The sequence below is a fragment of the Lathyrus oleraceus genome, chromosome 1 (genome assembly GCF_024323335.1).
Source record: "Lathyrus oleraceus cultivar Zhongwan6 chromosome 1, CAAS_Psat_ZW6_1.0, whole genome shotgun sequence".
In the NCBI taxonomy this organism is placed as follows: Eukaryota; Viridiplantae; Streptophyta; class Magnoliopsida; order Fabales; family Fabaceae; genus Lathyrus; species Lathyrus oleraceus.
The window spans coordinates 450820658-450846299 of NC_066579.1; the positions used below are offsets into that span (position 1 = coordinate 450820658).

The 25642-nt window shown below is 34.2% G+C and overlaps 1 protein-coding gene across 1 annotated transcript; it reads right to left on the reverse strand.

Moving 5' to 3' along the window:
* Positions 1–22206: 22206 nt before the first annotated feature.
* Positions 22207–25003, reverse strand: LOC127083163 (transcription factor bHLH112). The gene is made up of 7 exons (XM_051023411.1): positions 24567–25003; positions 24061–24472; positions 23506–23601; positions 23314–23379; positions 23104–23169; positions 22970–23020; positions 22207–22749 (listed from the first exon to the last, which is right to left on the reverse strand). The coding sequence occupies exons 1-7, from the start codon at positions 24875–24877 to the stop codon at positions 22594–22596; spliced, it is 1158 nt and encodes a 385-aa protein (XP_050879368.1). The 5' UTR covers positions 24878–25003; the 3' UTR covers positions 22207–22593.
* Positions 25004–25642: the final 639 nt, after the last annotated feature.

The window sequence follows — 25642 nt, forward strand, 5'->3', positions numbered from 1 at the left end:
ATCTTATTCTCTTTCAATATGAAATTTCAAAACAAAATAATCTCTAAGTGCTCAAGAGTACTTTTGAAGAAAATGATATAAAAATTATTTTTCAAAAGTATCTTAATATGAGAAATAGATGAAAATGAATGTATAGAGATTTTGCAAATTTATTTGAAAGAGGTGAATTTTACAATGAAAATATAAGGATTATTTATAGTATGAATGCATCCCTTCAATCATAACATGGCAATGTTTAGAAAGGAAATTAGATAATTGATCATGAAAAGATGCAAGCTTTTACCATGAAAAGTTATGATGAAATGATGCAAAGAATGGTGAAATAATTTTTTAGATTTTTCAAAATATTTCCAGCATCAATCGATTGACACAACTTAAAAAATGAAAAAAATATACTAAGATCAATCGATTGACATACAACATCAATCGATTGGTTCAGCTTAAAAAATGAAAAATTCTAAAACAGAGAGTTTGATCAATCGATTGTATAAATGCATCAATCGATTGACATGTCCAGAATATTGAAAAAGTTTCTAAGTTAAAAAACTTTTGAACATGCAATTTTTAAACAATATTTTAAAATAAATAGTTATGATAGAAAAGATTTAGAATGATTATTTTAATGCATGATAAAACTTTTGAGCACTAGGAGTATACTTTTAAGAGTTTCATATACCTTTATTAGATCCATGAAAACTTGAGCAATTGTTGAAGTGATATTCTCTTTCCATTCTTTTGTTATGGAGAGCTTGATATGTTGTCTTCATCAAAATCTTGTAGGAAGCTTGTCTTCACATCTTGTTTGGAACCACCCTGATCAGCTTCTAAAAGGGTAACTATCATGTCCATTGCCTCAAGTCTGCTGATTTTAGAGTGACTTAGTAATCATCTTGCAATCAGAAGATGTAAGAGGCATGATACATCATCAAATGTGATGTCCATCCCATCTATCGGAAGATGAAATTACGACGTCTCTAGGTGTCATCTCTCAGCAAACACAGACGATAAACCATGGTTGCCATAACCACATTCAGTTGTGCATAAATCCTTCAGCCCAAATAACTACGAGAATCATGAAACCATATTTCATCAGGCTGTAGAAACTTAACTACCATCTTGCCATGGTTGATACATTTCAACGTCTCCCGATACTACAAAAATAAATACATTATCGTCAAACAAACATATGTTTAACACAGAAAGTTAAATTATTTATATTATTTCTCCCTCTCACACGTGCCTAGAAGCATGGTATACATATAGATGTAGTAGTGAAAGGTCTGATGGGTCTCCTAGAAAATTATCAGGCACGTCATTATCAGGTTCAACATCGAGTACATAAACATGTATTGAGCACTGAAGACTTTGTAATGAGCTGGAGATACATGACCCCGAGAAGATGGTCCCTTAGCACCAAATGACGATTCTCCAACTGTGGATCGCGAGGGTCTAGCTTTCTCCATGCGCACAAGGGAATGTGGGCCCACTTTACCACATTTAAATCGGTCTTGGTTGTCAGTCAGTTTTTCTAAAATCAAACAATAAAATGCATATCATAATCAACAAAGCGGGTTAGCAAACCAAAATTTGAAACAGTCCACAAAATAGAGAAATCTGAATTTTATTATCCAGACTAAGGTTATGGATTTCAAAATCCTGACTGCACAGAACCAGAAAACAAAAAAGAGAAATAAAGCATTAGGAGAAAACAATATAATAGCTTTATTTCATGTAACCTAATATAGAATTACTATAACGATTCTAGAAAATGCATTCATCATAAATAAAAATTGCATGGAAATGAGAAACGTGAGAGATGGATGATCTTGGATTGGGGATAGTGAAGTAGAAGTTGAGAGACATTCTAAGCTTGAATGTGGAGTACAAGTTGTGAGAAAGATTGATTTTTTTGGAAGTGATCTCTCTCTTATCTAGTTCTTATTTAATGAAATGAAGGAGAAAGAAGAAGGAAAGACAAAGAGTGGATACTTAATTGAACGTGTCACAATTTCAATCTTTGTAAGGTAAATTTGGATTTTGAAATATGGAATGGTTTGTAGTGCATTCATATTCCAAAATCCGGACTTTATTTAACCTTTGACTTGGCTTGGTTTGGGGTGATGTTTGTTGTGTATTTGACGCGTCCGAAGATTGGAGTTCAGATTTCAGATTTTGAAGATAATTTTAAAATTTTATTAGTGTGGGTGAGAAATATATAGGGTGTAATGAGTAACCCCCAAATATATATTGGATATTAAAAATAAGAACGATTATTTATTGGAAATTAGACTTCATACCCATATATATATATATATATATATATATATATATATATATATATATATATATATATATATATATTTTATTATAGACTAGAACGGTGACTTACCTGATAAAGTCTTGGATTGTGTTGATTTGTGTACTTTAAAAACAGTTTATTAGCAATCACATAAAACATACTTACTCCTAAATCATTAAGATGTTACAACAACACTTAATTTTATTTATTTTATTTTCTCCCCTATGGTGTATCCATCTTGTATAGATTTTTCTAACTCTGATATTTATTTATTATACTACACCTACATTTGTATAAGCATGTAATACGATTTTTGTAGACCTAATTTTCTTCGCCTAACCGACATCAATTCAATAAATCCATCCACAAATATTTAGTTATGATCCATAAACTAATGGTTTATTTAACCATTTTTCAATAAATAAGTGTCATAAGATCAATTAAATTGAAGTCATAAGGAATAATAAAACGGTTTTTTTACAAAAATAACTCACTTTTTCAAGGAAATTCTCAAAATACCTCTGGTTTAAAAAAAATCCCAAACTATCCCACTTTTAGGAGGAGTCGCCAATTGAATTGTAGACTCCTCTTAAAACTTGAATGGAGGCGCCAATTGAATTGGCTAGGGCAGGTGCCCTAGCCAATCCAATTGGCGCCCCTGTGTAGGTTTTAAGAGGAGTCACCAATTCAATTGGAGACTCCTCTTAAAATGTAATTTTTGTGTTATAAATAGATGCGTTATGTGAGTAAATGTTCCACATCTCACACAATCATTTGGCAATCATGTTTGGTGTTCGTCGCTGATACGGTAAGGTGATTTATGCGAGAGACGAACCTCGGATGCTGATGTTGTTCTGGAACATCACTACGTTCGATCAACTGAAGCGGGAGCTGGTTCGTTGGTTAGATGGGAAAATACCAGAAGGGGAAAAAATTAGAAGTATTGAGAGACTTGACAGTATCTTTGGTTGGGTGTGAATGAAGACTGATAAGGATGTTAGGGAAATGATGTTCGGTCGAGACGACATCATTTTGATTGTTGTAATCAGTCAGAAATATTTATGTTTTCAGATAGCTTATTTTGTACTGATGTTTGTTGTGAACCTCGTTGTAACAAAAACTTAATGATATATAATGATTGAAGGTTACAGAAATACAATGTTACAAAAAGCTTAAGACCTAGATGATGCTCCTCGATTGGGACCGTTGTTCTTGTTGTGTCCTGGTTGACGATAGATACTATATAATCTTATCATTTTATCTGTAGAATCCATCTCTGTTATGATACGGGTGCTGTTTGGCCTTCCTTTCTTCTTTCTACGCATCTCTTCATTGTGCCAAACAATATCACCTTCATATGGAGGCCAGTAATCCTCCATTGGTAGTACTGAGAAGCTTTGATTATATATATTCATGATGGTGTTGGCCTTGTACACATCAAATAAATGGCTATAAGCATCTTGACGAGTATAAGCACATGATGCAATGACATGGGAGCAAGGTATGCGGAAGGCCTGGAATTTTCCACAATCGCACCAACTTTTGTTTAGTCTAACAGCGTAGGCTAAATTTGGTCTCCCCTCGTTGTGGTCCATTGTTTCCTGGACGCTAAAATTTGCCTATGACGGTCAAAGACTGTTACAGCGTGTGTGCTAGCTTTGATGCTCTCCTCTTTCATGACCTTCATGCAACACTCACTGAATACTTTCCCGGACATTAACACTGCACTCCATCTTTCACCTCTGGTTGCGAACATAGAAGCCAACCTATAATAGGTTGATCTTACCAAGGCGGTTATAGGCAGATTTCGAATTCCTTTGAATACCCCGTTCATGCATTCCACAATGTTTGTTGTCACGTGGCCCCATCGACAACCTTTGTCAAATGCCCTTGTCCACTGCTCTACTGGTATGTTATTGAGCCATCTCCCTGCGTCTTCATTAGATAGTCTAATTTCATCACGATAATATTGAAATGACGGCTGAGTTAGAGCATACCCAACATTCACCACCTTCTTGCGAAGATTCTTATCTTTTATAACACGCATGAAGTTTTATGCAACGTGTCTGATACAGTAGACATGGGTAGAAGGAGGATCATGTCATCCGTTGTCATGGTTGTTGTAGGCACTCTCAATGGCGGCATGTCTATCAGAAATCAAACAGAGATTGGCTTGTGAAGCCACATGCATTCTGAGATGTCGAAGGAAGAAACCCCATCCACCAGCCGTTTCACCTTCAATAAGAGCAAAGGAAATGGGAAAGACATTGTTGTTTCCATCTTGTGCAACCACCATGAGCAAAGTACCCTTGTATTTTCCGCATAACCAAGTGCCATCAATTTGAATAATAGGTTTGCAGGATGCGAAACCTTTGATGCACAGGTCAAATGCCCAAAAGAGACGATGAAAGATTCTATTACCTGTAACACAGGTTCCGTCTGACATTATCGCTGGCAATGTCTCCATAATTGCCACAGTTCTTGGGACATATGTTTTTAGTGCCCATAAAAACCATGGCAATTCCTTGTATGAATCCTCCCAGTTGCCGAAAATTTGTTCAACAGCCTTTGTGCTTGCAATCCATGCTTTCTTGTAAGATGGAGTATAATTATATGTTGATCTGATATGGGATATAATTATACTCACCTTCACTAATGGGTCTTTGTTAACCAACGACAGAATGTCTTAACATATCAACGTTGCGCTTAGTTTACGGTGATCTTGTTCAACGTTAGTTGCAATGCAACTGTGAGGTGGGTCTATTGAACCGATCTCCCAAGAGTCGTTTTTCTTCTTGTAAGACGCAGCCAAATGAAACTTATAAAGCATGTTACGACATTCGATAACATACCTTCTAGAATCAGTGTGTTTCACTGTAAAGTCAGCAGAGTTGTTCATGTGGAATTTTTTGATAGCCAGAACACATTCTTCTTTGGTATGAAACATGTCTCCCACCTTTAGTTCGCCTTCTAATCTCGGATACGGATTATAGAAAACAATGTTGGATGTTTAATCGTCGTGAAGATCCATATTTATCATATGTTGAGACGGATTGTAGACATGACTAGGAGGCATTGGTGGTGGTTGATCATCATCTTCATCGTCGTTGTTCAGCATGTGATCAACCTGTATCTCGGTCTCCTCTTCTTCTTCATCAACGACGTCCACTTCTGCTTCTGCTTCTGGGTTGAGTTCATCTGACCATTGTGGATCATCTTCACCAGATTCATCCTGACCGGTTAGTTGAGACTGTTGAGATGGTATACATGGTTGAAGAGTAATGTATAACTCAATACAGTTGCAGCCTGAATGTTCATGACTAACAAACATGTATTCAACATCTTCATCGTCTCGTACCTTAAGGGGGAAATACTTGCATTGAATATTCTCAAAAAATATTGGATTTTGATATGTGATCTTTGACACAATACCCGATCCTATATAGGATTGTATTCTTTTTTTCAAATGCAAGAAGGTTGCGTTTCTCTTGATCGTGAGTCTAATGGTATCGGTGTTTCGAAAATAAAAACCAAATAGCTCAGACTCGTAAGTTTCACCGTTGCAGTGAACGTTGACACTGTATAATGATGAAGATGACATTGTGCAGATGAAAACTATTTTCTTATTGCAGATGAATGTGAGTGAAGTGTCTTGCATGTTGATAGTAAGACACTTAAATAGAGGAGTGAAGTGTCTCACATGCTATCTAGTTCGAAGTGACGTGTCACACATGCAAGCTACTCCGAAATGACGTGTCGCACATGCAAGCTACTTTGAAATGATGTGCCAACCATGCAAGCTACTAAGAAGTGATATGTTCAGCATGCAAGAGACAAGACAACCACGTGTCAGACATGCATACACACACTCCAACTGAATTGGCGCCCCCACTCATTCCTTGCACATGGGCGACAATTCAAGTGGAGACACCATGCATTCAGACCTTGAAACCAAGCAATCAGACCTAGGTCTTGCATGCATGTCCCTACGGAGGCGCCAATTTGAATGGAGACCCCTCTTAAAGGTTGTACATGATCGCCAATTTAAGTGGAGACACCATGCAAGCACAACTTTTCATGCTCCCGTCCATCTGCCTATAAATACATCCACTCCATCAACACTTCTTCCACACCATCACTCTCACTACTTCTTCTACAATACTTCTTCTACAATTTCATCTGCAATAACTTCTTGTAGTTTCATCTACACCAACCCCCCGACAAAATGTCAATCCTCACAATGGGCAAAGCACATAGAGGAACGGTTGCAAACATCGCAACATATGTAAGTTTTTTCTTTTGTTAACTTTTTATCTTTCATCTTCACCAACCCCCTTTTATTTTAACATACCAACTTAGTCAAGTTTTTTATTCTTTTTTTTATAGGATGTATCAAGCTTCCGAACTCGGGTCCACGAATATGTCCATATGGACCCGATGATTCAACCTTATGTTGAACTCGCCAGTTTTGGTCATATAAGCAAGATTTTATCTTGGTCCATAGATAACAAATTCATTCTAGCTTTATGCGAAAGATGGAGACCAGAGACACACATATTTTGGTTCCCAACCGGTGAGTGTACTGTGACGTTAGAAGACGTCTACATGCTTTTGGGACTATCAATTGAAGGTAAGGCTGTTAATGGTAAAACCAACTATGCAAATTCAATTTGCATGGAGCTCTTAGAGACTGATTTGTTAGATGATAATGCAAGAGGTCAAGGTATAATACTCTCATGCCTTAAGTTGTACTATAATAGTTTATACTTAGATGAGCATTCTACCGAAGATGCTCGAATAATAAAAACTAGGTGTTACATTATGCTGTTAATTGGCTCGTTTTTTTCCCCTAAGGTAGTGGTTCTAGCATGCATATTATGTACTTACCTCTACTTAGACATGTAGATAGAATATGAAGTTACAGTTGGGGATCTGCTAGCCTAAAAGAATGGCGTCTGCGTAAAGTTAACGACCAATGGAACTTCAATCTATGGCAAAGCTTCGCAAGATCGGAGTGTCGCAAATGGAAGCACCGTCATGACCATGTGTTAACTGACGCAGTCATGCCAACTGAAGAAAAACCAAGTCGTACTTATATGGCTTGGTACAGATCGGTTGGTTTTCAATTCATCGCCGAGGATATGTACTTGTACGACCCACGCCAGATGACTTACACACCTGACACCTCAACATCAAACCCCCAACAATAGTGTCAGACCGGATACACACAACCCCCTGTCCGTCAAACGTCCCATTCAACCAACACACAAACATACAACCAAAACATTCCATACACCCAACCCCAATACCAAGAGCATACCCCATATCACCAGCAACAAATTGACCATCAACCTGAGACTCAACATCGCTTCGCACCCACCCCATCACCCTACCAAAGTCTCCTAAGCCAGAACACCCAACGATCATTCAACACCAACCGTCCCTCCGCCTACCGTAGCCAAGAAGCCCAAACATCACAAAACCAAAACATCCAACAACCCTATCTCTACCAAACACCCTAACAACCTTTCCAACCTTTCCTCGACGCATCGTTCACACCCATGTCTCCCTTCAACCGTCTCGGTCGCCCATCAATGAGTGAACCACATCCCAACTTCTCTGGCATTGGTCATGAGCTCAGCTACGGCGGTACACCATCGATGCATACTGAAGACTATGTCGACTTGTCTGAATACCTCAATAGACCTTCTCCTGTAGTTGGTAGTGACGCTCCTGGCCCCTTAGATGATCAAACACCGGTACAGAATCGTCAACGTGGGTTAGGGCCACGGGTTAGGGTATCTAGATGATGTGGGACCGGAGGTCGGTTAGGTGATCCCGGTCATCACCATTAGGTTTCTTTGTGTAAACGGAAAATTTTATTAATATCAAGTGGTCCTATATCAAATTTATCTATCACGTATACCGTATAACAAAAAAATTGCATTTTAGGAGGAGTCTCCAATTGAATTGGCGACTCCTCTTAAAACCTACACATGAGCGCCAATTGAATTGGCTAGGGCACCTGTCCTAGCCAATTTAATTGGCGCCTCCATTCAAGTTTTAAGAGGAGTCTCCAATTCAATTGGCGACTCCTCCTAAAAATGGGGTAGTTTGGATTTTTTTTTAAAATCAATGATATTTTGGGAATTTTCTTAAAAAAGTGAATTATTTTTGTAAAAAGACCTAATAAAACAATGACTATAGTAAATCGTTAATTTGGCGCTAATAACTTTGTTTTACTCGAAGCCTTAAAAACTATCAACAATCATATATTATAAAGTTATATTATAAAGTTCAAATTAACAAGTACTAAACTACATGTTATATATAAATAATGAACATCATATATATAATGTCATGTACTCTAAATATAATCTAAACATCTTTCATTAATGTTTACAAATTATATAGTTATCAAAATATTATGAGCTCTAAACACAACCTTGTACATTATGAACTTACATACAATTAACCTAAAAATATATATGAACTACAGTAGTTTACATTAAATATATTTACTTTAGATATATGAACATAAATAGTAATAATCGACACATGTGAGAGATAAAGAAAGAGAACATAAGAGATTGTGAAATATATTTGAGAACTCGAGCAGAATGGAGCTCGTATTCATGAAAATGAAAGAATGAACTAAGGATGATGACCACTAACCATCGTTCGCCCCTTTTTGACGCTATTGTTTGTCGTTCTGTGTGTTCTTGAATTTTTAAATGTGTTATACGAGTGAGGCTGAGAAGAAAATATTTGGAAAAGAAAATAAGAGTGTTTTTTTTGTAAATAGCACAATTGAATTTCACATATTTTTTTTAAGAAATCATGTGTCAATAAAAGAACATAGCTTTTATATTAAAAATGTAGTCGATATGTTTTTTTTCTTTTTTAATTGGTTTAAAACGCTATTTTTATAGAGTGTTCTAAATTCTTTCAAATATATTTAAAAAAATTGATTTTTTAACTAAATATCAACAACTCTTTCTTTAAAAATCTTTGTCATTTTTATCATTGTTAAAAGGACGTTTATAAAACATAAATCTAGTGTAGTGATTATTATCATAATAGTCTGATGTAGATGGATGTTGCATTAGTAGTAAAAGTAATTTTTATAATTACCGTCTTCATATAGATCGGTGATTTTGAAGACCGTTCAACAACTTTTAAGATTTTAAGGAGAGAAAATGGTTGTTTATTGCTTGTTAAGCGTGAAAGTAAATAAAATATAAAAAAAGAAAGAAAAAAAGTAAAATGGATATTTTGGTGTGTAAAGTAAGAAAGCTTGATGATGTTAGATTTAGTTATTACATATCTATCATGCACATCCATAGATCTCTAATATGCTCCTCTACTCGACTAATAATATTACCACTTGTTACCCTCATACGTATCTCATTTCAGTCTCCACGTCATGAGATCTGTGTATTACGTAATAGTCGATATCTCAGACTATTAACTAACACAGAGCATTAAGTTCCAACAGTTCTAATATAGTGAGACTCCACACTGATCTTGCTACAGTAAATATGAATTTGAAACTTAACCCTATGTCTAGGCATTAGTATCCAATACCTTTTGATATCGAGTCACACCATGGAAACATATTTTAGTATGTCACCAGTTCCATCCAGAACTATCCTGACGTCGCTTCCTTTTATGTTGGATGTGCCATCTACATATAACGCACATTCTAGAGGTGTCTCCTTGTCTACATGTGAGTTGAATCCTGCCACGAAATTTTCCAGCACTTGTAATTTGATATTTCCCCTTGGAACGTATTGGATATCATATTCCGAGAGTTCCACTGTCCAAGATACCATCATTCCTGCTAAATCGAGTTTCTTCAAGATTTGACAAACAATATAATTGGTTTTCACCAGGATCTTGTGACCCTGAAAGTATGGTCTCAATTTTCTCACCGCAACGACGACATCTAGAACCAGTTTCTCAATCTTCTGATAGCGCACATAGGTGTCCCTGAACAACTTGCTTACGAAATACACAGGTTTTTATACCGTGTTTATTTCGTGGACACAGACTGAGCCCATCATTTGATCAGTAATTGAGAGATAGAAAAGTAAAAGTGAATCTTCCCTCCTGCGAGTGAAAACGGGGGGAGATGTGAGGAAATTATTGACCTTGGTGGAAGCCTCCTCGCACTCGGCGGTCCATTAGAATCTATCCTTCTTCTTTAAGGTGGCAAAAAAGAGGAAGGCTTTGTTGCTTGCGCGAGAAAGGAAGCGAAGCATGGCGACAATGCGACTTATAAGTTGTTTTACCTCATTTACATTAATGTCACTGCTCATGATGATGACTGCTTGGCACTAATCTGGGTTAACCTCGACGCCCCTTTGTGTCAGCATGAACCTAGGAATTTCCCCACTTGAACCTCGAAAGAGCACTTGGCGATGTATAGGTGCATACCGAAGGGCATGGCATTGTAGTAGTTGCCATGATATGACATGAAGGATGGTTTGGGTGCATCTAGGGGATCCATCCAAATTTGGTTGTACCCTGAGTATACATTCATGAAGCTCAATGTACGTTAATCTGATGACCTATCAATGAGGCAATCGATGTCTTGGAGTGGGTATAGGTCTTTAGGAAAGACGATGTTTAGATAAGTGAAATGTACACACATGCACCACCTGTTGTTAGCATTATGTACTAGAACCACGCTGGTCAACTAGGTGGGGTATTTTGTTTTTGTCATGAATCTGGCGTCAGATAGTTTCCCTACCTCTTCATCAATGGGGACCCTTTTATCTTTGCCTACTTTCTACTTCCTTTGAGCCACTGGTATGACAGAAGGGTGGACGGAGAGGCGATACCTTTCCATTCGGTGTCTATCCTTGGCATGTCAGGGGGAGCCCAGGCGAACAAGTCGATGTTCTTACTGAGTTGTTCAACTAGTTCACGTTCCTCCATCTCGGACAATGAAGTGTTTATCTTTGTAACTTGATGGGCATGAGGACCTACCTATACCTTCTTTAATTCTTCTGTGGGCATGGACCTTTCCATTTTCTTCCAGTTTGAGATCCCAACACTCGAGATTAGCATTTGGAACTTTGGAAGGAGGGGCGTCAACAAGGGCGAGGTTTTCCCCTGCTATCTCCAGGCTACTTTGGTAGCATTCTCGAGCGGGCCTTTGGTCTACTTGGAATTATCGACTCGCCCACCAGGAAGTGGGTATTTTAAGGCTAGGTACAAGGTGGAAACGACTTCCCCCATGGCGTTGATATCTGATCGCCCAAGAATGATAATATACGGCGATATGGCATCCATAATAAGGTAGCTAACGTTAAATTTTCTTATCGCCCACTCCTTCGATACGTGTGTTTTCAAGGGTCACATGGTCCATTATTTGTACCTATTTGCCTGATAACCCCGTTAATGAACCATTAAACATTTTTATGTCGTTAGGGTCGAGTATTAGTTTATGGAAGGCATCCTTGAGTAGGACGTCAGTGGAGCTACCAGGATCTATCAAGACACACTTGATATCCCAATTTCCATGTTTCACAGTGATGACTAAGGGGTCATCATCGTTAGGGTTTATACCGAGGGTGTCCTACTAGGAAAAAGTGATGTTAGCCCTTGTCTTCCCTAGAGTGCTTCAGGGAAAGCTGGGGTATCTTACATTTGCTGCAAACATCTGCGTTGCATATTTCCTTCAAGAGGATCTGAGGATCTTAAGCTACTTTCACCGGTGAAACCTCCAACAATGGTGTTTACATTGTAAGCTAGAGTTTTATCATTTATATTTGGAGGGAAGATAGAGGGAATTAGAGTATGAGTGAGGCCCAAGTTAGTTTTACTGGGAATCCGATGGTGGGCACCACTATAATGATAAAAGAGTACATGTATCTGTGTTCCTCCTGCAAGGGCAACAAGACTCAGAGGTCTTAGTAGGTATATTAAGTTGTATGGTGGTTAGGGCTTACCCACGACTGAGAGAATCCTTTTACGATGGTGTTTTACATTGGTTTTAGGAATCCTGCTCATGTGAGTTGAGAGACTTTGCGTACGAATAATATGCTTGGGTATAAGCGTATGAGGGGTGCAATCAAAATAAGTTATGATATGTCCTCCTCCTACGAGGAAGGTGTATTTATAGAGGCCTATAAGGCCTAGGGTTCTCTTGGAAAGGACCACCACCCACTCAGTCAATCATGGACTGTTGAAACCCTATTTCCAAGGAGGGCGTTTGTACAGGAAGACTTTGGGGGAGAGGCGATACCTCTTCTCCCAGATAAATCCAATAGTTCGGCAGATCCCATGCGTATGCATTTACCAACCATCTCCCATATGTAAAGAGGAAAGCATGAAACTCTTCAAGTATTTGAATCATTCCCATTCAAATTCCACTTTTCATTCTCTCAATGACTTGAGAGTCATAGTGTTAACCTTGCACCGAAAACCTTGAACCACCACACAAAGACTTCAAATTTATCATTTCCAATCATCATACATTTTCAGAGCTGGAAAAACATTATTTACATATAATTATTCTAAAATACAATCTCTAAAACTATATTACAGTATAAGTGAGAAAGAGTAATACTAAAGAGCTAATTGAATGAGTCTTGTTTTCTTGCACAATTACTAAAACACAGCTTTACGTTCATTAGGCCCTTTGAAAATCTCAAAATGAGTTTTCCTTTTTTAGGCTTGACAATAAAGTTGGAGGAATTTGTGGTAAAGAGAAATACTAAGGACATGATTGAATGAGTTTTTTTGTTTTTTTAGGCATGATTGAATAAGAACTAACACCAATTATCATAGGTATACCATCATTATCCATCTTGAACACTCCAAAGTCACCACAAGTATAAGATGTGAATAAATCCTTCCTTGATGTAATATGCAATGTAGTACCACTGTTAACTATCTGCATGCTCTCGTCTGATATGATATTAACATACTCGTGACATGTAAAATAACAAGATTATCACTAGTAACATGGTCATCATCATGATCTTCATGATCTCTTTGTTTAGACTTACCCTTCTTTCCTTTGTTATCCCTTTTCCACCAATAGAAATACTTATGTACGTGTTCTGTTTTGTGACAAAAGTGACACTTCCGAGATTTAAATAGTGATTTGGGCTCGCGGTTGTTATTCTTTCTACCATCCTTCGGTTATTTATTCTAACTTATCCCCCAATTTTCAGCGACAAATGTCTCGAATTGAGATGAAGAACCTCGTGCATTCCTTCTCATCTCCCCATTAAGAATACTACCCTTAATCATTTCCAAATAAGCAACACCTCTAGGAGCACAACTTGTGACAAAAACTTGAAACGTCTCCCAAAACTCTAGTAAAGATAGTAATAGAAATAATATCAAAAGTTAATCATCAAATTTGATACCCATTTTTGACATCTGATCAAGGAGTCCTTGAAATTCACTTAAGTGATCTGACATACAAGTCTCATCCTTATACTTCAAACTTATGAAGTTATTAAACAATAACAATTTATTATTCACTAATTTAGAGGCATACATCGACTCTATCTTCTTCTACAATGTTTTTGCATGTGTCTCATTAAAATATGATTATAAACATTATCTTCTATATATTACCAAATAAACCATATACCTATGGATGTTCAAACATTCATTCTCCATTAGACACAAAATTCGGCTTTGCGGAACTAAAAACCGATTAATGCAATTTCTTCACAAAAACAAGTCTTTCATTTTGCCCTTACATAAATGATAATTAGAACCATTTAACAATACCATCTTCATATTTGTTTTTGAATACAATATTCAAACAAGTAAAATAGCCCTTAACCAAGAGCTCTAATACCACTTTAATGGAAAATTAACACACAATAACAAATCAATACGCGGAGAAAATAAAATTCTTCAAACTTGTAATAACCTATTAGGATCAACACAATGCATGGTAAAAAGTCAAACAAATAAATGCAGAATACCAATATTTTAACGTGTGAAACCCTCAAATGTTAGAGTAAAAAAAATATGAGTCGTTCAGACGAAAGAAATAGTTCCACTATAATCAAATAAGGATACAAAAGAATCTCAAAGTGATTCACAAACTAGTGTTAACAACAACAAAAACACAAAGGAAATTAGCTTACAAATAATAAACAAGAAGCTGAAAATATTCAAATTTGCAGCTTTAGTGCGAATTCAATATCTCTTCACTCATACTTTTTTTTAAAGATCCCAACGGTCAAAAGGTAGACGCATGTGTTGCGAACCTACCCTCCAAAAACGAGTTCAGTCCAATGGTAACGAATTCATAATTGTTGATTTATTGAGACTGGTCACAGAAAAATGATAATTAGTTTCTCTTCTCTTTTCTCTCTTTTCAAGTTGATTTTTCTACTTTCTTGTCTCTTTCTCAACCTTAGATTGACTCTCTCCACTTAAAATAAGTGAAACACAAATTAGATGATATATTTGAGTCTTTCTCCACATAAGTGTTATGTACAAGTGTGAGTTGGAAGTTCCACTCATACACATATTATCTTAAGGTTTTGGATCAATATGTGATGTCTCTCTCACTTATGTGTTGCTCTTGATCCAATGTGGATGCTCCACATGATGACCCAACAGTGGTGTCAGAGCCGATGGTTCAATTAAGGGACCGACTTCTTGTATCGAAAGTCTTCCTAACAATGTGGTGGTCAGACGACATGTTCTGTTGTAGTGTCCATAACGGCGGTACAAATGTATGTGGATGAAAGAGCTTTTGCTGGAGGAGGAGCATAGTGGATGGACTCACACTTGAGGAAGAGATTGATGTGTACAAGTGTGAGTTGGTAGTCTCACATTGTTTACAAAAGTAGAGGTTGAACACTTTATAAGTGAGATGACTCATACACCTATCATTTTAAAGTTTTGAATCAATATGTTATGTATTTATCACTTATATATTGCTCTTGATTCAATGTGGATGCTGCTTATGATGACACAACAATAAAATGAGAGTCTAAACCCAATAGACCGACCCTACTTAAACCGCTATTGGCTCGAATAGATAATATAATTTTCAAATCGGTGAGGGAAAAAAACATAAGTAAACCATATTAATAGACGTATCTAAAAAAAGTTGTTTTAGGATTTTTCAAATAAACCACGTAACAGGATATCAAATTATAGAGAGGCGAATTCTAATCTTATATGTAAGAGAAATCTAGGTAAAATTATTGTGGACCTATGTTTGGAGCCTCTAACGCGCAACCAAGTAGACCCTTCCTCTTGTTTTTATTGAAAAATACAAGAAGAATTACACGTAAAAAGATTTAAAGAAGTGACTTTAATTTCAAAATTTTCTTCTCACACACCCATAAAATAGGAATGAATAATGACCAATTAATGGTATGCTCAAATGAGTATCTGAATACACATGTCTTTTCAAATAAGAACATTTGATTTAAGTCAAGCATGTATACATACAACTTGACAACACAAAAAAAGTGTCAAAAGTACATTCAAGGGAAAGACTGTCAACCCAGGTATGGAATAATATGACACTGCCCTTACCTTACCCTATGTCAATGCAATTTGAATAAAGTTACAAAAAAGAAATAACACTTTTCAAGCTTGCATAAAAACTTATCTTACAAGATTCAAAACACAGGCTTTGTAATTGATTTGCCAAAACAACAAAAGAAAAGTTTTTTTGTATAGTCATAATAATACGCATACTTTAATTATGAACATCACAATGATGCTTCATGTCTTTTACTTTCCACACATCATTGCTTTATTAAAATTCCTTTCAAGTATATTCTTTTACATGAAGTAACCTAACGTTTTTAAAAAGAGGAACTGAAGATTTGATATATATATATATATATATATACACAGAAACTAGAAATGATGTCTTGATGCTTGAATTAATAAAGTGATAAAATATAAGCAAATGAGAAGCTTATGCCAAGAGATACTAATCATTTATTAGATTTTTTATTTCCTAAAGTAGTACTTTTCATGATTTGTCATTTCTTATAAACGGATCCTCATTTCTTATAAACGGATCCTTTAGCTTTAAGTTTATTTCTCTTTTGATTGTTGGATTCATATTGTCTAGCCCTCCAACGGTCCACCTATTATATTATGTAAACACATTGCCTAATAGGCTTTTGGACACTAGCACAATCAATAAATTTATTTTTTTTCCACTTTATTTGACAAATACTTTTTTTTAAAAATTCGGTTGTGCTCTACTATCAACAAGAAGAATTGTTCAAAACTTAGATTCACTATATCATTAGCGGACTATCGAGCATGATACAATTTGACATGTCTCGAAAAAGTATCTGTAAACACTCCAATACGTACTCAAATTACTATTGGTTGTTAGGTTTTTAAGGATAGAATGTGTGTATATTAAATTGAGTGGTGGTGGTCTTAAATTTATATAACATTGAAATTGTGGTATTGAGCCATCAGCCAAAATTTAGTCTCGAACAATAACCCTTTAAGCCTTTAGTTGACATCATGATTGTCATACTCGGATACACTCGTGAGTCTGATGCGGATTTACGTGTTTGTTGTGATTTTAGAGAAAAATATTCCAAAACATGTCAGACTTCATTGTATAAAATAAAGAAGACAATGATAAGGACAAAATGATGATAAAGAAAATGGTGATGATGACGATGGTAGATGAATTTTGTTGATGAATATGTGGGTGGATTTTTGTTTAAATTAATTTTGAGTGGATGAAGTTTCACTTCAAGAGAATGATGTTACAAATTTTTGAGTTGATGAAGTTTCATTCCAAGAGGATGAAGTTAAATAAGTTTTCAGTGGATGAATAAAATAGGTTTTCGGGAAGAAATGAAGTTTCGAAAGGGTTCATTTAATTTCGAGTGGATGAATAGAATACGGTTTTGTGGATGTCAACCGAGGGGATAAATTAATTTATTTCATATCACTAAATTCCTCAACCGAATTGAAAGCTTAGTGTTTTCCTATCGATTCATTCCTTAACCTAAGGAATAACTAATGTCTATTTTAAAAATAAAAATAGAATAGATTGTTGGAAATTTCAAAAATGTCATCGCTTTTATTTTCACATCAGTCAAATATTTCATTGATGTGAAATATCATTAGGAAATATAGTATTTATTGTAGTGCGTCAATGACCTTGATGAGAATGCACCACAATGAAAAAACTATCTTTATAATGGCTCCATGTCCACTTATCGTTCTCCTTACTAAACATGAAAAACTTAGAGAATTGAGAAGAACACATAGACGAAAGTTTCTTCATGAACGAAGAAAGATCTCCTCCATTTAGATCCCAAGAAACCCTCCCTTCGCCTATCTTCCCATCTCACCCACGGTTCCTGATGACCTCTCGGCAAGTGTACCGATAACGTCAAAGTGATAATAAAAGATTCGTCTCTACGAGGATTGGATTTTAACAAGGAAAACGAGTGTGAGTTAACGTAACACAAGGGAGTTTGATTTATAAGTGTTTGTTTAATCCGAAAACAAGAGAAAATTAACTTCGAAAAAGATACGATGATAAAGGCAATTAGGTCTTTCCGTTAGAATCTCCTACTTCTATTTTATTAATGGAGTGCGCATTAACAGACATGTAGAGACATAAGAGTTATACGACAAGTTAACCCTACCACTACACCCAATCTCTTGGTGTGCAACTCACTACTCTAAGAGTTAATTCCCCGATCCCTAAGATCAATTGAAACGTCAGACTATACTCTAAGAGTACATGAAAAATCACTGAAGAAAATACTCTCCAATTGCTCCAATTGCCTCCAAAAGCACCAAAAATATCTTTTGTCGTCACTATCAATCTTAGAATTAGGAACCCTAAAAAAAGTGGCCAAAAGATGTTTTTAATAGAAAAAAACGTGTGAGCTGAAAAAGTAGCATCACGTCCATGACACTTAACATCGCACCGCGATGCAAACTATAACCCCCTAAACCCTGACTCTTAATATAAAAGAGAAATTCACAATTTAGGATTCTACTCAAAACACAACATGCATACTTCATAAATATTTTATAAATCTTGCAGCAAAACTCAAACAAAATCATATAACTTCAATTATTTTCATCAAGTCGAAAATACTTAAATTAAAATAACATAATCCAAAGTTAACTCAAAGCATATAATATGCCCCATTCCCGATGTTACAGATCAGAGCATATAAACCAACTAAATAGCGATAACTATAAAATATGAAAGAAAACTGCAAGACCATCTTCCAACTCACAAGCAACTACTCCTGCTGAGTATCTATACAACAATTCACAAAGCCTCAAAAAAAAACAACAAAGGAGTGAGAATACACCTTACAAATATCAATGGTGAAAAGTAATAGCAGAATGGTAAACGAAACAACATGTATAATATTCTCACAAAACACAATCATATTCCAATTTATAAGGCAAATGTTATACACTAGCCCATTCATCTATATGCATATGGTATCAGGTTTTTGAGGTCAGAGGTATGTTACTAATTGTCCATGTCTCTGATTCCTCTCTGAAATGTATCCCTCTCTGGACATGTAGAACTTGAGCATGATTTTGAAATGATTTTGAGGATTACTTGAGTTACTGGCTTAGTTTCAGACATTCCAAACTTGTCCAACACTTTCTTTAAGTATGTTTATTGAGATAGGAACAAATACTTTTTATTTATGTCCATTTTAATTTCAATTCCCAAAAACTTACTAGTAACACCTAAATCTTTCATTTCAAACTCCCTTTTAAGTTCAAATTTTACCTTTGCTAACTCACTTTTATCATTGCTTCTTAGAAAGATATCATCAACATATAATAGTAAGAAAACAAAGGTATTAAGTGTTATGAATTTGAAGTAAACACAATTGTCATACATGTACATACTTATGTTGAACTTAATTATTGACATAGAATCATCAAATCTCTTATTCCATTGTCTGAGAGATTGCTTCAGCTATTAAGTTTTGAGCCAAAATTTTCCATTGCTTCGGCTAGTAAGTTTTGAGCGAAAATTTTTCATTGTCTGAGAGAGTATCCATGCTTTAGTCATTTTCTGGAGTTTTCACTTTTTTTGATTTTGAGTATATTAGTCAGATAAATACACACTAAGGTATTTGTTTGTGAAACCTCTGAGCCTTTTTAAGCCACCATGTTTTAACATGATAATATTCGTTGTTTAACCACTTTAAGTCTAAGTTTTTCTTCCGGTGACATAACCATATTATATAGCCAATTTACTTGAAAGATTAAATCTTTCCATCCTCTTTGGAGTTACATATAAAATTTTAATTCCTAGTTTATGGAAAAAAATAAGTTTGGGGTTTCTCTTAGAAGTTATTAAAGAATAAGTTTGGGGTTGGAGAACTAGAGCAATTGGTCAAAAAGAAAGAAAAATAAGAATTTAAAATAGCTTCTTCAATATTTATTTTGAAAAATTGGACCAACAATATGCAATTCTCTAGTACCAAGTGCATTATAATAGAGTGAGATGGAAGAAATTCAGTAACATCGGGAAAATTAGGTACCTAACTCCAAAGCTTTAAGCATACTATCCTAAATTATCCTACCCTGACATAAGCCATGTTACAACCGGAAAAAGACCTCAAAAGTGTGTGTATAAATATGACTTTGATTTATTCAATTAGAGATTTTTCAAATTTATAATTAAATGCTTTTGTATGTTGATTGAGTCTTACCCTGTCAATTTGAGTGCATCATGGTGAGATGAGAGACAGGTTGAGTATTTGTATGTCGGAAGAACCTTTTTGATGGATTGAAGCAGGGAACCGGAGTGTTGATCAGAAAAAAATACAGGTGACAAGAATTGGTAAGGGTAATCATTTTAATTCTAATGAAATATTCAGTGCGCAGACAAATTACTTGAGGACAAACAACAATTAAAGTTTAGGATTGTGATGACAATCGTCCCTACCCATATCCCAAAAGTTTAAACTGAGCAATGATCAAGCACCTAATTCAAAGATGGCAAGAAATTTATGGCTGCAATTCCTTATGCAAGTGCAGTAGGCTCTTTGATGTATGTCATAGTATGTGTTTGACTTGATATAGTATACTCAATGAGTTTGGTCAGCAGGTTCATGTCAAATCTAGGGAAGATGCATTATCAAGCTTTGAAGTGGATTTTGAGATCCATCAAATGTTCACTTGGGAAAGGTCTTTTTATGGTATAGAGATGATAAGAATTGACAATTCACCTGTCATTGAGAATTTTATGGATCCTGGTTATGTTGGTTACCTTGACACCAAAAAGTCACTTATTACATACATCTTTACTGCATTTGGCACATCTATCAGCTAGAAAACAAGCATCTAAAAGATAGTGGCTTTATCCGCAATAGAGGTGGAATATATATTACACTGATAGAGGTTGTAATGGAAGCTCTTTGGCTAAGAGAAATAACTCAAAAACTCAAACTTTAAGATCAAATTATCATAGTGCATTGTGACAATCATAGTGCAATACACTTGACCAAAAAATCAAGTCTATTATGAGAGAACTAAACATATGTGGACATCAAACTACATATGTTTAGAGAAGTCACCTCAAAAGGAGTCGTAAATGTTCAGGAAGTTACTATCAAAGATAACCCATTAAACAAGATCACTAAAGTTTTACCAAGTAGCAAATTCTATTACTGCTTGGACTTGATTCAACTTAAGTGACCTTAAATCCACGTGAGACAAAACCAACCATCACTATTGATCTTCAATGTCATAGTTATTAAACCAATGTGGAGATTTGTGGGGATTGGTCTAGTTAAATATGTTGATGTTCATTTCTGATTTTTAATTACTTAATTGTTTGTTATTTTTAATAAGGTTAGATTAAGTCTAGTTAACTATAAATAACATATACTTTGTATAGGTTCTTTAACATCAATTTCACTTTTGTAATCTTGTAAACAAAATTATATATAGTGTTTCAAGATTGTAATGTGAAATCAATATTCATCAATAACAAGAAAGTGAATATTTCATTTGAATTTCTCTTCTTCTCTCTTTCGTTCTTTAAGTATTTATTATCAAAGTTCTATTGTGTTGATCTTAAAGTGTTTAATCACTTGTGCTATTACCAAAGCTTCTTGACAGAAAGATTCAACCATACTAAAACCTTCTCGTTGAAAATTTAGCAATAATATTATTCAAACCGCAAATATTGATATGTGTGTACAACAACTATGACAATCAATTAAATAGTCTCAAACAAAACGTATCTTGACAAACATTATAAGCAATTTACAACAATTAAGATGAAGATAAAAAACAAATACATAATAAACTTGTCTATTCAGTTCGATCCAACCAATCTATTCTAAAAAATATAACAACTATTTGTTTCAATATACTTCTAAAATTGATGTTTTAAACTTATTTTTTAATTGCATATTAAAAGCAATCAAAATAAAATATTAAAAAATATGAACTATTTTGTTTAAGATTATTAATTATTAAAAAAAATCTAGATTCTCAATTGTTTCAAGAAGTCACCATCCAAACTCATTTAATCAACTATTTGAAAATTTCAAACTTCAAAAAGAAACGTCTTAAATCCATATTTATTCATTATGATTTAATCATTTTTCTTCACTTTTTATGAACATCTAAGTCCACCATTCCCCCCTTTTCTGGATATAGGACTCCCCACAATTTCCCCCATTTTCTCCCAAGTATTGTGATTGTTTAATTTCAACACACACATAATAATAATAATAATATTAATGAAGAAGATCAAAATGTACAAGGTTGAAAACATATAATAATGACTCATAGCAAATATTGCCCCATGCCCTAATTTAAAAACACTTCTTTAAGTGAAGTAACTCTATAAAGGAGATTATAAAAGCTGCCACCTCCACTACCATATTCCAAGCAAATAAAAGAGTAAATTAAACCAACATCAAATACTATACTTTATAACTTGCCCTTTTTTTCCTCATCAAAATAACAATAAACTAAAAGTGGGTGCATGCATCCCCTTAAAAAGATATACATATATTCAAATATATCTACTAGCAAGAACAAAAGGTGTTTTAGGTAGCTAGCACCATCTGCTAAATTCAGCCATAAAACAAGTTACAATTAAAACTATAATCTATTGTCAAATGCTGCTGAATTTAACACTTGTTCCTGCCCCTCATCAACCTAAGTTGTAGCTATTAAAATCTTAATTAAACAACCTATCTTTAATCTCTATTTTTTTATTTATTTTCATTCCCTTCTTTTTGCATACCAATATTTAATCATGTCTTCTTCTTCCTTTTAGAATCACTTCTCTATCTGCCAAAGAGTGTTCCTCCAAATGTAGGTGTCCAAAAATCAACATTAGTCTCATTAGTCATTGGAAATGTGCTTGAAATTGGCACCAAACAAAGCCCTTGACTTCTTAAATCTTGTTTTTTTCTTTCTAGCTCCTTCACATTATCACAACCCTACATATACAAACATATATACATGATAATCTTTAATAACAAATCTTACACGCTCTCAGATTTCTTTTCAAATTTGTTGAATAATTTATATATCTAATCTAAATATATATCAGATACATTAATTATTTAATGAATTTCATAAGTGAATATTTACTATTAGAATAGCTCTTTATAATAAATAATTAGAATAAATAGAAAATAATTAATTTATATATATTACCTGTTGATGTTGAATAGGAGATCCATTTTTCATATATGGAGTACTCAAAACCTAAAATTAATAATAAAACAATGTTAGTATTATGTTTACAAAAAAAATAATTTTATAACAAGTTTAATGGAAAGAAAACATACATCGACTTGATCATGAAGAAACTTGATGTAATCAATGGCTTCATGAAGAACAGAAGCTGTATCCGTCTGTAAATTAACATCAAAGTAATTAGTGAGTTTAATTAACTTAATTACAATTCTACAATATCATCTTAGAAAAAGGTAAAGGTTTAAATTATATCACTTTCAAAGTAGCTGCTATATAGAAGAAAAGGTGAAAGAGAAATTCACCTTTCCGAAAGGTGAAACCAATTGCTGAAGAGCTGTGATACGGTCCCCTAGCTTCTCTTTCCTAACCTGCATGTCCACCATACATATACATACATATATAATTACATACACAGCAACTTTATCTAATCTATAGATTAAAGAGTAATTATCAAGATTTAATAAATTAAGATACATAATTAAATAGTAAAGTACCTTAAAAGTTGGTAATGGTGATGGAGTTTCAACTCTTTGCCTCTTAACTGTAACTTCAGATGAACTTTTTGCTTCTGGTGATTTTTCTCTCTTTAACTGCATAAGATCCATTTTTAACATGTTACTATATATTCTTAGCAACAAAAAAAAACCTAATTATAGATTTTTTTACATATTAACTATAATATGTAGAATCGTGAAAAAGTACTAATACATAAAACACTTTTCACATCAGTTGAAATAAACTTTTCGCATCGGTTGATCTTTCGCAGTAATGTAAGGTATTATGATAAGTCCGTCACAATTCACATCGGACGACTGATCAAGGTGAAAAATAGCTAAATTTCATACTTATTCATATAAAAGAAAATTCATGGAGAGTGCTTAAGTAAGGCCTAACTAACCGATAAATTTCAATATTGTTTGTCTGAACACATTTTTTAGGGTTTAATCCTTCAGAGTTATTTTATAATTGTATGTGTGAGTTTCTAGTGATTATTATTAGTTTGTATATAGATAAAAAAAAGCAGATATGATGATGATAATTATATATACCTTGTTTAATAGAGTATTTGAGGAATTGAAATTGTTGTTATGAAAACTAGGAGATTGATGATATTGTGATTGTGATGAAGCCAAAACTCCCGCTCTAATATCATTGAGAGCCTCAGCTGAAGCATTCCAGAAAGGAGTATTGTTTGAAAAGTGCAATCCACTAAGCTGTTGCTTTGGCATTGAAGATGAATAGGACATAGAAGAAGGGTTGGTAAAAAGTGAGTTTTGTGGCTGTGGTTGAGAATCAAATAAACTTTGTATCAAACTTGAAGGGTAACAACCATAAGAATCAACTGATCCAATTGGATATGATGATAAACTTTGATGATCCATGCAAAATTCTTGTTCCATTGAAGATGAGAAATTCTTTGTGCTTTCTTCTTGAATCACAGGCTCAAAATTGTTCTCTGACCTTTTCAAACAAAAAATAACAAGAAAAAAAATTAAATTTTTTTTTTTTGGATCATAATCTATATATATATTCAAATTATATTTCAAGAACTTACAATATTGAGTGATTCCAATTTGATGAATTTGGAGATGAGAGATCAAAGAACATGCTACTAGTACTACCGGTTCCGTTAACCGATATTTCCGGCGGCTTCGGAGAATCAAGAAAACTCAAAGAACAATCAGAAACATCAAAGCTATTAGTTTCTTTCAAACCCAAAAACTCATTTTGCCAGTTACTATAACTTCCTGAACATGATGATGTTGATGATGATGAGTTTATCATAAGAGGAAAAACATTTCTTGTTGAGTTATTAATATTCCACCATGTTTCACCACAAATTCCAGCTTGAAATTCTTCTGCCATGTCAAAATTTGTTTTTAATCTTAACAAAAATATTTTATATCTAACTCAAAAACTCAACTATGTTTATAAGCTCAATGAGATAATATTTATATAAGGAATGGTTGAAGGGTATGGACAGGAATTTGGTTGACATTTCAAGAGGATGATTTGACAAATGAGAGAAATTTGAATCAAATTCTAATTCTTTTTTTTAAAATATTTTTTAATTAATATATTATTGTTTTAGTATATGTTCCTATGATTAATTTATGAATTGTCTTGGGTTTGTTTTCTCTTTGTCTTACTTTATTGAATAAATATAATAGTATAGGAAGAAATGTAGTACATGCCGTGTGGACAATTTTGTTCCTTGTGTATAAAGTTTAGTGAGTATGATGATATTGGATTGACCATAATGGAGTGGTGTGGTCTTTTTATCTTCAATAAAATATTGAGCATATGGTTGAAATTAATCCATTGTTTTCAAATTGTAGTTGAAAAATAAAATATAATTCAAAACTCAATTATGTATTTTTATAAATAATATAAGTCAATAAAGTAAAAATATATTCTTTTAAGTCAACTCTAAGTATATAGTTATTAGAAGTGCAAACGGATATGTCTGTTCTGTTTAAGTCTTTTACGTAAAAGTTCTTAAAAAATAAAGTAGAACAGGAAAATTTTGGTTCTTTCTACTAAAATCTTACTCAACGAGCCTTACACCTTTAAAAGCTAAATTTGCAAAAATTCTTCGTAATATTCATGTTCATAAAACTCTGTAAAAAA